Raw genomic sequence first — 12,741 nt, 5'->3', positions numbered from 1 at the left:
CATTTAATCCATTTAAATCTCAAATGCTTATCTCTAATGGTTTGTCTAGGTGCCAGTGTCAGACAAATGGAAATAAGTCGTTAGTTATCTTCTTTCTCAGTTCAATAATGCATGTTCTATGTAGGAATAAATCCAGTGATGGACAGGAAACAATTGACACAAATTAGAATAAAAGATTGAGAAATACTTCGCATTCTGAAAAGAATATTAATATTCATGACCTTGAACCATGTGCGCTATTTGTGTGAAGAAGGTTAATAACAGTATAATCTGCTTTTATTAATTTCAGTTGTTTTGATATAACCAAGTATGGCACAAGAATATTCTATGCCATTTACAACTGAATTGCAACTACATTTCATCCCTAAAGCAGGGCTTAAGAAAAGCTAATTAAGTTTGAGCTGAAAGCAATGACCTTCAGCTTTCTACTAATTTATTAATTTAAATTTTTGATATATTGAGGGAACTCTTAAGTCCACACTCATTGTACGTAGGGATTTTTTTAAAAAACTGGTTTGTTAGAGGAATAATCCAGAGCTAAACAGACATCACTTTACTCCTGTGATATGATTAGGCATTGTATTACAAATACAAAGGCGGCTCGACATGAATTTCCTATGAAAAGCAAGTGGTTGCAATGCCTCCTGGGTAAGATTACATAACTGCTGGTAGAGTCCGTTTAGTTTAATTTCAGCTGACATGAACATCATTTTCATCCAGTATCTAAGGCTAAAAATGGATAATTATTAGCTTGAACTGACAAATTTTACGAAGATAAGTAACCTCATAAGATGTTCTTGAATTGTGTGTTTTAATGACTGTATGTTTGGTAAATGTGGCAGGCCGAAGTGTCAAAATGAGAAGCTAGCTGAACCTACTTGTTAACATTAAGAGAATTCTGAATTAGGACTCCTAAGTTCCTTTGTACTTCAAACTTCCAAAGCCTTTCCCCATTTATAAAATAGTCTACACCTCTGTTCTTCCTATAAAGTGCATAACCTTATACTTTTGAACATTGTAATCCATCTGTAAATTCTTGCCCACTCTCCGAGTCTGTCCAAGTCCACTGCAGCTTCCCTATCTCACCAAGATGACCTGGCCCTCCAACTATCTTTGTGTCATCTGCAAACTTAGCAACAATGACCTCCATTCCTCCGTCCAGATTATTAATGTATAATGAATAGTTATTGTCCCAATGCGGACCCCTGTGGAACTCCACTAGTCATTCTGAGAAAGATCCCTTTATCCCCACTCTCTGCTGCCTTCTTCTAATCAGTCAATCCTCTATGCATCCCACTACCTTGCCCCTAACACCATGGGCTATGATCTTATTCAGCAGCCTCCTGTGTGGCACCTTGTCAAAGGCATTCTGGAAATTCAAATAGATCACATCCATTGCCTACCCTTTGTCTAAACGAATAAGGGGTCACGCATTTAAGTCAGTGATTAAGAGGAATTTCTTCTCTCAGAAGATAGTGCATCTGTGATATTCTTTACCCCAAAGGGCTGTCAAGGTTGGATCCTTGAGTGTATTCAAGGCTGAGATATATAGATTTTTAGTTACTAAGTGAATTAGGAGTGAGGAAGAAAAGATGGGAAAGTGAAATTAAGGATTAAGAGATCAAATATGATCTCACTGAATGGTGAAGCAGGCTGATTGGCCTACTTATGCTCCAATGTCTTATGGTCTTACACTGCAACTTCAGGATACCTGAGTTAATTTGTGCTTGTGCTAATTCCTGAAGTTGCAGCCAGGTTCAGAACAACAGTTCAAATATTCTGGCAATCTCTAGATCAGTAAATTCTAGTGCTTGCTACACGAACTTACACCTGACAGACCCTGACAGAAGATTTGTATAACTGTAACATCAACACAGTTCTTTACAAAGGTGTGAATAAAATCTGCAATGAATATCCTTTTTTTGTACAAGGGAAGCCAGCTATCAATGATTTAATATTTATGACACAAACCTGAGCAAGATTAGAGCTCAGAAAAATCCAGTGGCAGTATTGGATTGATGGAGCACACTGTTAGTGAAGAGCTGGAGTTATTCTTGTGAAAAAGCACAGGATATTCTTTTATAATGTGATGGTTGTGCTCTTGCGCAATCCTGCATTGTCGAAAAATCGTGCTTTAGAAACAGTGCTTAAAGTGTTGATGATGTAATCACATTGCAGCCAACACATTTGAAAAGTTTGCGCTTTAGAAACAGTGTCCCCAGTTCGTTAATTGCATTATAACAAATTTGTGTTAATGAAACACGCATCTTAGCAGAACAACCTATACTGGAGTGCAAGTTTGGAGTCCATTGAAATAAGCACACAGGAAAGAAAGGTGATCAACAAAGATGGAAACAGTCATTAAGGCAGTTTGTGACAGAGGGCTCTTGAGAGGGAGTTTCAAGTTCAGATCAGCAGAAGTGAAGACTTGTAATCCCTCGTGAATTGATATGAAATTTAATGACCCACTGTGGCATTAACATCTGGGGAAATTGCTGAGAAATCTGAGAGGTTAGTCTTTAACACATTTGCTATTTGATGTACACTTGGGATGTTCATATAATCTATTACACATATTTACCAGGTTAATTCTGAGAATTAGAAATCAGTTGTATGTGCATTGTAAATTGTATTATTGTTTCAACTTTGTTTGATCAAAACTGTCCAATCTTGTGGCTTTATTGTCTTACTGAAGTTCCTGGATCTCTCTCATTTTCTACTTTAAAAATAAAAGTTATTGGTCCATTGCCAGATCAAAACAGAAATTGAGAGGTCTGTTCCAGGATTGTGACAAAGGTAAAGTCTTTAGTTTGAACCTTTGCAGTTGCTGTTAAAGGTCATGACTACGAAGCAGTTTTAATAAACATTTTAATCTCCTGTTGAAGCTTTGTGGGCCAGTAACCCAAGGTCTTTCTGTGGAATGATGGTCAGTGACATTTCAAAGTTAAGGAAAAGTTAGATTATATAACATTTGCTTTTTATCTGACAGTGCAGCGCAGAGGTACCATTGAAAAATGCAGCAACATATCATGAAACCACCCTGTCTCCCCATTAATTTCTCCATGATAAAATGGAATATTAAAAATGTTGGGTCAGCTGCAGCTCTTGTTCAGATTGTTTTCTAATCAGACTGTTCAGAGATGTTATTACACACCTCTGGACTAAGTGTGACTTGAGAATTTGAGCCACATATCTCCTATCACTGCACCAAAAGAGCCCTGAAAGGTAAACTTGCCATAGTTCCAGATGGCCACAGGGCTTCTCTCTCATTAGAGAGAGCTGAGTGGTGGTGGTTTAAACTGAGGGTCACCACACCTCAAGCAAAAGGAAATGTTAAGACGACGAGTCCTTCCCGGTAGTTCCTGCTCAGAATCTGTATGCTGACTAATTCTTACTCCTTGCTCCATGTAAAAATTTTGGATATTGAAGATTATGTTTTTTTTTGTATAGCATGGTAGATTGGTTATGTTTTAAGAAATTATGAATCTAATGCAAAGTAACTGAATAATAAATAAGTACTTATGAAATATTTACACTGTTTAGCAGAGTAGCATGACAATCATAATGAATTATTTTTTTAATGGTGTCTGAGGTGAAAGGATATTTTATATAAAAATAAGCTAGTCCTCTTCAGCATATTTCTTCATATAAATGCAACATGGGTTTATATTTGTTTTGGCCATGAGTGAGCTGAGAATTCTCCCATCTTACAAAATCAGATGTTTGGCTTAAGTATATTGAACTTCTGAATGAAAGATCAGGATGTAGAATTTATGGAATTTCTTTTTTAAAGGAACTGCCTAGGTACCTGTTTTGGGCTTGATGCTTGAGGAGGAATGAGCAAAGAAATTGTATACAAATAAGAAAGGTTACATCCATGGTAAATTTATGCATATGATTCCCGGTTCACCAGACTTTATGAAAGTAATTGTTAAGTAGAAGAGATTCATGAAGTAAAGGACATTGTAACCTTGTGGGAAAGAATGTCCTAATACAATTCATTGTTAAGTGGGTTAAGTGGAAAATATGAGTACAACGTAACTACCTATGTATATGTAATAAGACCATTACAATAATTAGCTCTCAAAAATGTTCAATTGATATAAATTATATCCCATTGGCCTTCAGAATATATTTCACTTGCAATATACATTAAAAATTAATTTGGTGAAGGATTAAATTAGTTAACGAGGTAATGCGATGTGTTTAACGATAGATTACATCCCTCAGTGCAAGCACTAATTAGTTTCTTGTTGTGGAGATGGGATTAGAATGTTTGTGTTTTAAATATTCGTTTAACAGGGAAAATAATCCCAGTAATTACAATTGAGGTCACCTCTATGAAACGTAAGAAATATTTTATGCAAATTATGCCATGACGTGCTATATAATATATGTAATAGGAAATATAATACTAGGGCAGAAATTGTTGGGGAAACTCAGCAGGACTGGCAGTGTTTGTGGAGAGAAAGTAGAATTAATGTTCCAAGTCCAATAACCCTTCTTCGGAACTCAAAGTATTAACTCTCAGAAGGCATTTTTCTTTAAAATCATCAGAGTCTTTATTTAGACCCCTCTTCAAAATATTGTTACTAGTTCATAGAATCATAGAATCCCTACAGCGTGGAAACAGGCCAAGAGGATTGGTGAGGGCAGAGCGGTAAATGTGATCTCGATGGAGGTCAGTAAGGCGTTCGACAAGTTTCCCCATGGGAGACTGGTTAGCAAGGTTATATATCATGGAATACAAGGAGAACTAGCCATTTAGATACAGAACTGGCTCAAAGGTAGAAGACAGAGACTGGAAGCCTGTGACCAGCGGTGTGTCACAAGGATTGGTGCTGGGTCCACTACTTTTCATCATTTATATAAATGATTTGGATGTGAACATTAGAGATATAGTTAGTAAGTTTGCAGATTATACCAAAATTGGAGATGTAGTGTACAACAAGATCTTGAACAGATAAGCCAATGGACTGAGGAGTGGCAGATGGAGTTTCATTTAGATAAATGTGAGGGGCTGCATTCTGTAAAAGCAAATCGGGGCAGGACTTATACACTTAATGGTAAGGTCCTAGGGAGTGTGAGTAAACAAAGAGACTTTGGAATGCAGGTTCATAGTTCCTTGAATGTGGAGTCGCAGGTAGTTAGGATAGTGAAGAACGCATTTGGTATGCTTTCCTTTATTGGTCAAAGCATCAATTAATGGAGTTGGGAGGTCATGTTGCAGCTGTACAGAACATTGGTTAGGCCACTTTTGGAATATTGTGTGTATTTCTGGTCTCCCTCCTATTGGACGGACGTTGTGAATCCTGAAAGGGTTCAGAAAAGATTTACAAGGATGTTGCCAGGGTTGGAGGGTTTGATCTTTATGGAGAGGCTGAATAAGCTGGGACCAGATATCCTAACCTAATCTAGTCCCATTTGCCAGCACTTGGCCCACGTCCCTCTAAACCCCCCTATTCATACACCCATCCAGATGCCTTTTAAATGCTGTAATTGTACTGGCCTCCACCACTTCCTCCAACAGGCCTTTCTGATCTTTTAGAGGCCGTATTCTCTCCCTAGTTACCCTTTTGTCCTTAATGCATTTGTAAAATCCCTTTGGATTCTCCTTAATCCTATTTGCCAACGCTATCTCATGTCCCCTTTTTGGCCTCCTGATTTCCCTCTTAAATATACTCCTACTGCCTCTATACTCTGATAAGGATTCACTCGATCTTTTTCATTTTGTTCTAAACTATATTGGTGCACATAGCTTTCATCATTGCCATATCAATACTAGTATGTCTACATTTCTTGGCACAATTGTGAGAATGGCTACTTATCATGCGGAATGACTGAATAAGCTGACTAAATACTGTAAAATGTCATTAAGCTGAATAAATTGAAATGTCAAATGGCATTACCACAGACTTGAATGACATTGAGTTGCAGAAAGTTTCAAAATTCAAATTGTTCAATAAAATGCTGTTAAAGTTTCAATTCTGTTATCAGTTCAAGTGATTATGAATTGTTTGCTCAACGACCCGCGTAAACTACATTCAAGATGGATGTATAGATATGCGCATTAGGCAGATGTTGAAAATAAATATATAAGCTACTTTTTTTGTAAACCATCTGAAATATTTTGGTCAAATTATTTTTCTCAGTACATCAGAACAAAAAGAAGAATTCAAATCATTTGCAAGGTTTAATAATCAATGCTGGACTTTAAAGAAAAACTTAACAGGAAAATGTTTTTTTGTTGTGAGATATTTAAAATGGATATTTATTTAAGGGAAATGATCTGTTGTTCCCTTGGTTGGAATTACTGATAAGGAGACTAATACCATGTGGGAGGGAAGTTAATTTCAAACAATCTTTGCACTCACCCATGAATTTGCCATCTCACTTTCTTTGCTAATGGCACATTGTTTTCCATTAACGTCTTAATAGTTCTATGATTTGTATGTGACAGCTTGATAGATTATTTTTCCACTGTGGTTAACTTGCCCTCTTTTGAATTCTATTTGTTATTTCACTCCTTGTTTTTCATTCTGAAAAATGTTACACAACTAACAAGTCAACTGAATGTCCTCAGAACAACTGCTGATTGGTCTGTTATATCTGTCTGTATTTTCTCTGGTATCATTCCTTGATGTCGCTGTATCATTTCATGAAGATCTTGATTCACTCAGTCAAAACTTTTCAAGGTAATATAAAACTTTGACTTAAAGGGTGAACAATCCCTCTCTACTCCCCCATTCCTCTACACCTGTTCTTATCGAAAGGCTGGATACAGTGCAGAAACATAACTGCCAACATACTAATTCCCAACTGAATAAAGTTAAGTACTTCGCCACAGGATGGATGAGATGGCAGCGTTTAAAACAGTGGTAACCGATAAGGTTAAATGTGTGAATGGGCATTTTACATTTTAAAACTCAGAGCAGCTAAGTTATTTGCTGAAAAGAATAACTGCAAAAGGTGAGCACTCTATTCTGCCACATTATAAACCAGGTTGAAAATGAGTTAGGAAATTGGCCCCAGGATAAATTACAAAAAGGGTTTTTCCCAAATCAAGTGAGCTTCTTCTTGCACTTGAATAGCAGTAAAAGAGGAGATTCTTTGTCCCATTTTTTTCTCAACTATGTTTCCACATCACAGCATGATGTGAACGCAGTGTTAGCTGGTGACACTTAGCTCCATTCACCACCAGCTTCCTTGTCTTCTCCACTGTCTCTAAACAATCGGACTGTTTGTTCAACAGTTAGTACTGGATGAGCAGGATCTCAGTCCAGTTAAATAGCAGCTAAACCAAAGGTATTGTTCTTTGTTCTTTCTCCTTGCTCCTGCTGATTGATTCTGTTCATAAGACCGTAAGACATAGGAGCAGAGTTAGACCATTCAGTCCATGGAGGGAAGTGATGGTCTAATGGTATTATTGCTAGACTGTTAATCCAGAGACTCAGGTGATAATTCAGATAACATTATACCAAATTTGAATTCAGTAAAAAAAAGGAATAAGGTGTCTAATAATAACCATGAATTCATTGTCAATTGTTGGAAAAAGCCATCTGGTTAACTAATGTCCTTTAGGGAAGGAAACTGCCATTCTTACCTGGTCTGGCCTAAATGTGACTCCAGATCCACAGCAGTGTTGTTGACTCTTCACTGCTCCTGGGCAATTAGGCATGGGCAATAAATGCTACCTAAGCATTGACACTCTCATCCCATGTGTGAATAAAAGAAAAAAAATCAAGTCTTTTCCACCATTTGATCATTGCTGATATGTTTCTCAACTCCATTCTCTCTGGAAATGATTTTGTGACAAAACTAAATTTATCAAAACCTTGAGATGGATTTCCCACCACATATCCATACCAATACTGCGAATCTCCACTTCTAATATTACCCAATTCTATGCCTTTCTCAGCTCAACGGTGCTGGAACGTGAGGTGCTACTTTTTGGAAAGGCAAATCGGGGCAGGACTTAATGGTAAAATCCTGGAGAATATTGCTGAACAAAGAGACCTTAGAGTGCAGGTTCATAGTTCCTTGAAAGTAGAGATCCCAGGTAGACAGGATAGTTAAGAAGGGAGTTTGGTACGCTTGCCTTTATTGGTCAGTGCTGAAAATGTGTTGCTGGAAAAGCGCATTTGGATGTGTATATGAGTAGGAAGGATTTAGAGGGATATGGGCCAAATGCTGGCAAATGGGACTGTATTAATACAGATATCTGGTTGGTATGGATGAGTTGGATCAAAGGGTCTGTTTCCATGATGTACAGCTCTATGAGTCTATAGAATGCCAATTTGTTCCTTTGTTACCTCTTGCCTTGACCATTCTAACATATATCTGTCAGGTCTGCCGTATTCTACCCTCTGTATGATGCCATCCAGAGCTCTGCTCTGTATGCTCTTATTGTACAAAGTTCCATTCCCCCGCCTCAATCTTGCCTCTGTGTTCACTGACCTGTAGTGGCTTCTGATAAGCAACCTTTTACCTTTATAGAAACAAGAATATGCCATCAGTACCTGAAGCCTGTTTTGCCATTCAGTGAGATGAGCGCTGATCTGCGGCCTAACTCCATAGACCTGCCTTTGACCTATATCCCTTAGAAGCTTTGCTAGATAAAAATGTATCTATCTCACATATAAAACTACCAACTGACCTAGCATCAATTGCCATTTGTGGAAGAGAATTCTAAAGATCTATCACTCTCAGTGTAAAAATGCTTCCTAACATCTTTACTTAAAGGCCGAGCCCTAATTTTTAGACCATGCCTACTAGTTGTAGAATCTTCAACTATTGGAGATAGTTTATCTTTACCTACTGTCTTTTCCTATTAATATCTTGAAGACTTCAATTGGTTCACCTCTTAACATTCTAAATTCCAGAGAAAATTTGCCTATTTTGTTTAACTTCTCCCCATACCTCAACCCTGAAGTCCTCATATCATTCTTATAAACCAATGTTATATTTTCTCCAAGGCCAACATATCCTTCCTAAGGTATGATGCCCAGATCTGCTCCCAGTACTCTAAATGGGCTCTCACCAGCTATACTTTAAAACTCTCATCCTTATTTTCAATTTAGGGTAACAACTTCCCTAAACATCATGCTACATCATCCTGTGTTCAGATTCATCATTGAAATGCAACTGTTTAATGTGGTTCCTTTCCACAACAGGTTAGTTGAGAATTCACTACTCGGTGTATGCTTCAGTGCTACAAGATGTAGACACACTGAAGTATCCTACAGGATAATGGCTACCTCAATTGGACCATTTCTCACTTGCATATTTTGGAGATGCTGGTGTACAAAGTTAAAAATCACACAACACCAGGTTATAGTCCAACAGGTTTAATTGGAAGCACTCTAGCTTTCGGAGCGAGCCCTCCACAATCACCTGATGAAGGAGCGTCGCTCCGAAAGCTAGTGTGCTTCCAATTAAACCTGTTGGACTATAACCTGGTGTTGTGTGATTTTTCACTTGCATATAGTCATGAACAGGCCCAAGGATCAAAAAAGTAAATAGTCAACTTCAAATTATACAGGGGAAGATAACTGTCTCATACTACCAAAATGCAGTGGCAACATGATTGGTATCCTCTACTTGCATGATGCTACTGTCAAGCCAAATAGTCATTCAGTGTAGTGCACAGCTAAACAATATGGATTATGAATTTCAGCACTGATTAATGTCAAGCACATTCCAGTGCCTAATGATTGATCAAAAAACACGTCCTTTTGTCTGCAGTAAGCAAACTACTGACTCTATTCAAACAACTCTGCAAGCAAAACCAGAGCAGTATGTGGTGAAGATTCAAAATATATTATTATTGTTAGGGAACATTGGTTGTAAAGTGGAGAAATTATTTAAAGCTTTAATTTTGATTTGTATTTCTATATTGCTTATGTTAAGAAGGCAAGCACAGATTTCGTTCTATTTTTGGATAATGAGAGTAGTACCAGGTTGTCTGAGAATTGTTTACATTTAAATGAGGTTTTTAAAACTCCTAAGATAAACAGTTCATTGGTAGAAGAGGATAAAAAAAGAAAATACTCTTGCCTAGCAACAGGAGTTCAGTATCACAGAAAGACAGAAAATCAGACAGTCTGTGCAAGTTCAGTAAAAGTAAGGAGGTGATATTAGTATTGTAGTCTCCAAAACACTCTGCACAAAAAGACCCAGTATCTTAAAAGTCTGTCCGAGAAAAGATCCAGAAGCAGAAAACTGTGAGACAGGATTTCATGGATCTCATGTTAACATGTAAGTGAGCTGTGTTAGCAGTTTGTTTCAGGGTATCAGAAAGAAAGATATGTAAAAGAAAATCGTGAATTCAGAACTTTAATAAAATGAAACAAATAACAGTCATGTCAACTGAACAAGAATCTTTTGAAGTGGAGACAGGCTGATCCTTCACTGAGGTTTGAGTATCTGTAAGGTTTTTGTTGAGGATAAAAGGATAGGATCTTTGAAACTGTTTCAACTAGTTTTTGTATACTATCTAATAAACTTTGATGTTCTTTTGTTAAAAGTACATCAGAATCTTGTGAATATGTTCAGTGATTGTTAACCTCAGCAAACAAATAGCAAAAAGTAAAACTTATGGTCAGTCAATTCAAGTTTCACTCTGGGATCTGACTTATCCAGTATTATCATCAGCTGGGATCTAACAATTATGCCTAAAGTTGGATGTGATTTCACAATTTATGACTTATCCTGAGTGAGCTATGAATTACTCTGGCAATGAGTTTGAGATGACCAGTCAGACTTGCAAAGTGGTTCACTTAGAATGGCTGGAAGCTCTGTATATTCATGCATAGAAATCTCTCTCCTACATGCAGAAGGGACATGTTCAGGCATTGTACCTTTTTGAAATAAATAGAAGCATAAGGAAAAGTAATTCCCTGATGCCTAGGAGGGTGAGGGTGATGGTGGGGCTGGGGGAAAGGTAGCTGGGAAGGTGATAGATGGATGTAGGTGGGGGATGATTGTGATAGGTCAGTAGGGAGGGTGGAGCAGATAGGTGGGAAGAAAGATGGACAGGTGAGACAGGTGAAGAACGTGGTGCAGAGTTGAAGGGTTGGATCTGAGATGAGCTGGGGGTGAAGACATTTGGAATCTCCCCTCCCCCAACAACTGAGTAGCATTTGGGATGTTCCATCAACTTAATGAGATTTCCAAAAGTCCCAGCACAGACAGTGAGTGAGCCTTGGTTCACTGTTTTTAAAATCAGAGGAAAAACCATTATGGAAAAGAATGTGACCCATGCCCTGTTAAATTTTTTTAAATCCAAATTAAATTAACTGTATTGAAAAGTATTTTCCACCAGTTCCTCTCAATCTTTGAATCTGCACAACAGTTCCAACATCGATTACACTCAGTGAAATTCTATCGAGCATAGTGGCACTATAAATAGAATTACAAACATGTATTTTAAAGATTTTAAATTCATTCTCGGGCTTCAAAAAGCTAAATTATTTGTGTAGAAACTGAACATCATCACAAATTTTAGCACAGGCATGACTGTCAAAGGAAACTGAATTGAGAAGTCTGAAATGCAACAATGATGTTGTTATGCTGATTAAACATTTTCATTTGTTCCAGGTGTAAAGGCGATCTTTTCAGGCCACTACCATAGGAACGCTGGTGGCAAGTTTAATGATCTGGACATGGTAGTGACTTCAGCTATAGGTTGCCAATTGGGAGAGGACAAGCATGGTGTGCGGGTGGTCGTGGTGACAGAGGACAAGATCCATCACAAGTATATCAGTTTGGATGAACTCAGTGACCTTGCAGTCAAGGAAATGATTTCAAGCCATCTTGAAGTAAATGATGAGAGTCCTTGTCTTTTTTATTAAAGTGATCAGAAGAGGCTATTGAATCAGTGTACACAAGGACCATCGCATTAGCAGCATTAATGGGTAAATTTGCGTATCTGTTCAACTCACTTCTATAACCACACAGTGAAATGTCCAGAAAGATTATTCCTGCTGCATTTAGCTGGAAGCACCAATACATGTGAATTTGACCAAATCAGCTGCACATTTTTCCATATACTTAGGTAAATATCCAATGCAGTTACACACATAATCTTGAGACTTTAATTACATTCTTTTGGCTACCATCTGTGACAATGTTCCACCAGCTGTCATCACTTTAATCCATGATCTGTATTCAAGCTGTACACAATCTGTACACGTTGAAATAAATGAAATAATAAAGGCAATGTAAACAAGAACACCGAATGCACTTTCCTTAATTAACAAAAAATCGCAATAAGGATTTTGTTTTTGAAATGTTCATAGCTGAGATAATTAACAATTATAGCAACAGTTCTTTCTATGTAAGGCACAGTTTGCAGGATTTCACCTATGGTGAATTTTAATTATCACTTCAGAAGCTTGCCGATAGGCAGGACCTCACGCAGCCACTTAGGTGTGTGTCCGACCAGGGTGTTAATTGTGTTAACGAGACAGCTTGGGCCCATCAATAATTTTCCTTCTTGTCAAAAATATAAAGAATAAGCATTCTAGAGAACTTCACAATCACAAATTAGAAATTGATGGGTTTCTAGGATTAAGATCAGCACCACTTTCAAAATTGAAATGGCTTTGATGAAAGTTATTTTAAAATAAACAGAACTTTTGCAAAGCACAATACAAAATTGACAAGAAAGCAAAATGATAATTTTTCATAACAGACTGATGGGGCTTGGTGGCACAGTGGTTAGCACTGCTGCCTCACAGC

The 12,741-nt window shown here is 37.5% G+C and overlaps 1 protein-coding gene across 3 annotated transcripts in view; it reads left to right on the top strand.

Moving 5' to 3' along the window:
- cpped1 (calcineurin-like phosphoesterase domain containing 1) overlaps positions 1-12,232 on the top strand; it is a 190,622-nt gene extending 178,390 nt beyond the window's left edge. For all 3 annotated transcript variants that reach the window (XM_043712111.2, XM_043712112.2, XM_087997619.1), the window contains exon 4: positions 11,599-12,232. In XM_043712111.2, the coding sequence (XP_043568046.1) occupies positions 11,599-11,852 (254 nt within the window). In that variant the 3' untranslated portion in view covers positions 11,853-12,232. The remainder of the gene's footprint in view (positions 1-11,598) is intronic.
- The last annotated feature ends 509 nt before the right edge of the window (positions 12,233-12,741 follow it).

Source organism: Chiloscyllium plagiosum, unplaced genomic scaffold (assembly GCF_037043375.1).
Source record: "Chiloscyllium plagiosum isolate Xiang-an unplaced genomic scaffold, Cpla_swu_hap1 HiC_scaffold_20, whole genome shotgun sequence".
Taxonomy (NCBI): Eukaryota; Metazoa; Chordata; class Chondrichthyes; order Orectolobiformes; family Hemiscylliidae; genus Chiloscyllium; species Chiloscyllium plagiosum.
The sequence above is the reverse complement of the archived record's forward strand: the minus strand, read 5'-3'. Positions and strand labels throughout refer to the sequence as shown.